The sequence below is a fragment of the Arachis duranensis genome, chromosome 6 (assembly GCF_000817695.3).
Source record: "Arachis duranensis cultivar V14167 chromosome 6, aradu.V14167.gnm2.J7QH, whole genome shotgun sequence".
NCBI lineage: Eukaryota > Viridiplantae > Streptophyta > Magnoliopsida > Fabales > Fabaceae > Arachis > Arachis duranensis.
In genome coordinates, this window is record NC_029777.3 from 60,942,906 (window position 1) to 60,947,939 (window position 5,034).

The 5,034-nt window shown below is 30.9% G+C and overlaps 1 protein-coding gene across 1 annotated transcript; it reads right to left on the bottom strand.

Moving 5' to 3' along the window:
• Positions 1-1,930: 1,930 nt before the first annotated feature.
• Positions 1,931-2,500, bottom strand: LOC127748477 (uncharacterized). Its single transcript, XM_052263035.1, has one exon. The coding sequence runs from the start codon at positions 2,498-2,500 to the stop codon at positions 1,931-1,933; it is 570 nt and encodes a 189-aa protein (XP_052118995.1).
• Positions 2,501-5,034: the final 2,534 nt, after the last annotated feature.

A 5,034-nucleotide genomic window follows, 5' to 3' on the forward strand; every position in this document is an offset into this window, starting at 1 on the left:
AATGTTAAACAAGGTGTCAAGATGAGGCCGGTAACTAGCATTTCATGAATTTAAATTTATATATTTTAATTAATCTTTAGTTGGTTTTTCTTTTTGTTAAAGAAAGATATAAGAGTTAGCTAAAAGTTTCTAGTTTTAGTTTATAATTTTTTAAATATAGCTATTTATATCAAAGTATTTTTATATAAAAGTAAAAACTAAAATATGATAATATCATATTAAAATTTTTATCAAATATATTAAATTATTATATAAACTTTAGTTATTATATTTGTATAAAAGTATCTACATGTAAATAATCATGTTTTAAAAATGGGTAATATATACAACTTTAACCCAAAAAAATACTGATAAAATAATTCATAGATACATGCATACATCTGGTACGGTATGTGTAACTTTTAATGTTTTAGTTACAATGAATTGTAGGTAAAGATATAAGTTTATAGATTGTTTTTTATAAGATAAAGGAGAAAAATTAAAAAAATTAAAATTTATATTTTGAACATCAATAAAATAATAAAAAATAATTATAAAAAAATTTGTTTTTTTTTTTGTACAATTTCAATTTATATAATAGAATATCCTTTTAATTATTTGAGTCATAATGACAATTAAATTCCTGGATATTGAGTTGAAAATGTTTTGGTACGGTGGGAATCATTGTGTTTAAATGTTTAATAAAAAAATATCCACAATAAATACAAACTTAATAAATTCTAAAATTTAATAGTGTTTTTATTGATGGTGCCTGTGCCTGTATGCTGCATTTTAAATAGTTTCTTTTAGCATGGTCAGTAACTTTATCATTGACAGAACATTGATGCTTCATGCATGTCAATATCTTAATAAGAAACGCATCAATCCAGCTTTTCAATCATATGGTAATTTTTTTTTTCTGTCATTTTTGTTCATACTATATACAGCTGAAAATTTTGTGTTGGTCTGCTTCTCTCTTAAGATATTCTCCAGATTTGCTTTCTCTTTTTTCCTTTATTAATTTCTTATATTTTTTGTGAGTTGTAACAATTAATTTTTTTAAATTATAAATTTGCAATAATGCTAAAAAAATAACTAAAATTTATATTATTTAATATTTATGAATTGTTCCAACAACTAATGAATACTAAATAAAATAAATTTTTACTGATTTTAATTTATTTTATTTTATCAATTCTGTTACGTTATTAATAATATTTCTGTCAACTTTTGTTTATAACTATATTTAATGGAAGTGTTTTTGTAAATGTGTCTAATAAAAATTATCTTTTTTATAGTTATGTCTAATGAAAATGTCTTTATAAATGTATTTTCTAAATGTATATCTTTATACATATATTTAAAACATAATAATTAATTATTATTAATAATAAATTAACAAATAGTATATTAATATCCTATATTTTTTCTTATTTTATTACCAAACATTTTCAAAAAACTTAATAATTATGTGTGGGTGCTTCTTTTTCTTATTTGGCGGCCGTCTTAATTTTACTTTCCCGATTATTCTTTGTTTCTGTTTGTAAGTCTACTATATGGTAGATAGCAGACACCTAAAAGTTCTATGGATCATGTTTTCAAAGCTAATATTTCAATATAGTATCAAATAACCTTGGTATCCTATGGTCAAAGTCATTTTGGAATATGTAGAAGGCAAACTTGAAGAAGGCCTGAATCTGCATATATAGATCAGTGTTGTTTTGCATGGATTGATCATAACGTTAAGGAAAAGTATGTGAACCAAAAGGTTATCAGCCAAAAACTAAACAAAACCATATTAATTTATATTAATAATTAATTTTAATTTTTTAAAATTTTGAAATTTAAAATTGATTAAGTAAACCTAATTAAAACCTATAAAAACGTTTATCTTCTCTCTCATACTAACCTACCCACCTTCAACAATCACACATACAGATCTCTCTCACCGTCAGACCCTCTCCACTTCCCCACCGCGATGCACTCCTCTTCTATCACCGACATCTAGCTCGTCGGATTCGCCACCGTCAATAAGAACAATGGCCAACGACTCTTCCCGGAAAAGGCTCATTTGCCTCGCAATGAACGCCTCTATGGTTTGCCGGAACTCCTCGTTGCTCAGCTTATCATGCCGGGGATACGAACCTTCAACCGCCTTCGCCGTCTCCGTCTCCGTCTCCGATCGCCGCAGTTTCTTCCTCTCCGTTGTCCTTCCCTCATCCTCCTCCAACTTCTCCGATCGAATCCGCTGGAAAACTCTCTGGGATCTGAAATTGGAACCTGAATCTGCCGCGGCACATGAACCATTGTCCGTACACGTATCCGTTACAGCTCGATCCGTTATTAGTTGATTGTGCCGGTGCTCTGTTTGAGGTTCGGAGTGGGAGGTGCGGTGATCGGAGGCGGAGAGTCGGGCAGACTGGGCCAGGAGGGCGGCAATGATAGCGTTGAAGAGAGCAAAGACAAAGAGAGGGCTGCGGCGCGTGAGGATCCAGGAGAGTAGAAAGAGAGCACTATGCATGCCTAGTTGATCTTCTTGGAAAGAAATGTAAAAAAAACATTCATTTAATATGAAAAAAAAACATCCTAATACTTAACAAAAGAAATATTCAATTATATTTTAGTAAAAATAATTAAATATCTATAACATTTAAAAAAAATATAAAATTCTTAAAAAATAGAGACATTCACATTTATAATACAAAAAATTCAAAAAATATATAAAAGAACATCCATTTAATATGAAAAAGAAACATTCTGATACTTAGTAGAAGAAACATCCATATATATTAACTCGTAAAAATTTTGAATTCACCTCCAAAAGTATTTGGCTGATTTTTGACTAATACCCTTTTGGTTCCCTAGTATTGCTCTAACGTTAATGTTATGTTGTCAAGATGCTATAAAAGAGTAACTGCCTCAACTCTATTTAATTTTTGAAAAATAGCACACGGAGTTACTTTATATTATATGGAAAAAAACGAACATATTAATAATTGACTTTTTGTTATCAATATTTAGTTAATTTTATTTCATTTACTTTTATTTACCCTTTTTTATTTACCTAAACAAAGATATTTAAATTTATTATTGGTATAAATTAAAGAAAGATAATTATTTCCTGCACCATTTTTCTTATAGCTACTAGTATTTTTTTAATGGTTAGAGACCAGTTGTCCTTAGGCATGTTGTCCTTGATTGACTTTGCAAATACAAGGAGTATGCATGTTAATTAATCTCATTTGAGCTAGGTTATTTATTTCAATAAATTTTCCTTCTAAATATTATCTTTTTTTTAATACCTGAAACAAAAATGATATTTTTTTTTTGAAAGAGAGAAGCTCAACACAACAAGTGGAGCGAAACAACATAAGAATCAGTGAATATCATAAAGCAATCTAGGTAACTCCTATCAACACTAATGCTTATCCCGTTGTCATCTCCGGCATTGCCATCAACAACAAAAAGGATCTACACCTAACCACTCCTTATAGTTCATGAAAGACATATGAATGATCTCGTCAACCCCTTTTCCTTTATTCTAAAATATTCTTCGGTTCCTTTCTAGCCAGATGTTCCATGTAATCGCACAAAATCCCATCAACCACCTCTTGCGCTCCACCTTGCTAGCTGATATCTCAGTCCAACTTATGAAATGTTCTTTTAACGTCCCCGGGCAAGACCATAGCCTCCCAACAAATGATAACCAAGCACACCAAACCTGCCAAGAGAAATCACAACCAAGGAACAAGTGGCGACTATATTCAATGTTCTTGTTACAAAACACACATACAACATCTTCGTGGTGAATAACTCCCAACCGACTCAGTCTCTCCTTCGTATTGACCCTACCAGTCAACACAAACCAGACAAACAGTTCAACTCTTGGTGGAACTAAACCTTTTCAAATTGTCTTTGTAAAGTTGTAGCTTGTTATGTCCTCCGGAATGATGTCCTCCTGTAGTACCTGCAAAAAAGAGTTAGTAGAAAAGACCCCTTGTTTATCAAATTTCCATACAACTCTATCCTCACTGCCATAATCCAATTTGACCAGCCTTAATACATCATGCAATTGGTTCAGTAGATTCAACTCCCATTGGAATAGCTCTCGCCTCCATTGGAAGTTCCATATCCACTCAGCCCCATCCCAAAACCCGCAATCCCCTATAACAGATCCTCTTTGGTTTGAAACTGAGAAAAGTCTCGGAAACTGATCTTTCAGAGCACCACCACATAACCAGACATCCTCCCAGAATCGAGTCCCTCTTCTATCACCCACCTCCATAGCTAACCCAGTAATCATTTTTTGTCTTATTTACTGATTCTTGAACTGTATCTGGCAGATATCCTTCCAAGAACCCTCCTTAATGGGTAAAACCTGAGAGGACAACAGCACACTTGAGTCCAGGTTATTACACAAATAAGCCACCTTCTTCCACAGCGGACAATCCTCCTTTGAAAAGCGCCACTACCACTTAAAAAGAAGGACTGTGTTTCGCAATATGACATCCCCAACACCCACCCCACCAAGCTTTTTAGGCAAGTAAATAAAAACGATGCAAATGTTAATCAATGGCCATATTTATTTTCTTATTATGGCTAAACAATTTGACTTTTCAAAAGAAACTAAAAAGTGAAATTAAATGCTTAATTTACATGTATTTGGGATTTGATAATATATGCAGTGCATATGGTAAGTGTCATGCCCCCACAAGCACTCGGGGAAACAGATTGGGACAATACAGGCGCTGCATTTGTCGCTAGCATTTTGCTTGCGATACGGTAATAAACATAAAGCAACTAGTAACATGAAAATGATTTTGTAAAAATAATAACTGAGAATTTTTATATAATTTAATATATTTTATTAAACCGCTTAAAGTAATTACTAATAACATGAAAATATTTTTCTGAAAATAACTGAAAATTTTTATATAATTTAACATAATTAGTAAATATTATTATTTTAAATTAGTATTTTATTAATAATAATTTCTATCTATATTTATAAAATTCACAAATATAAAATATATAATTTTTACTTATATTTACTAG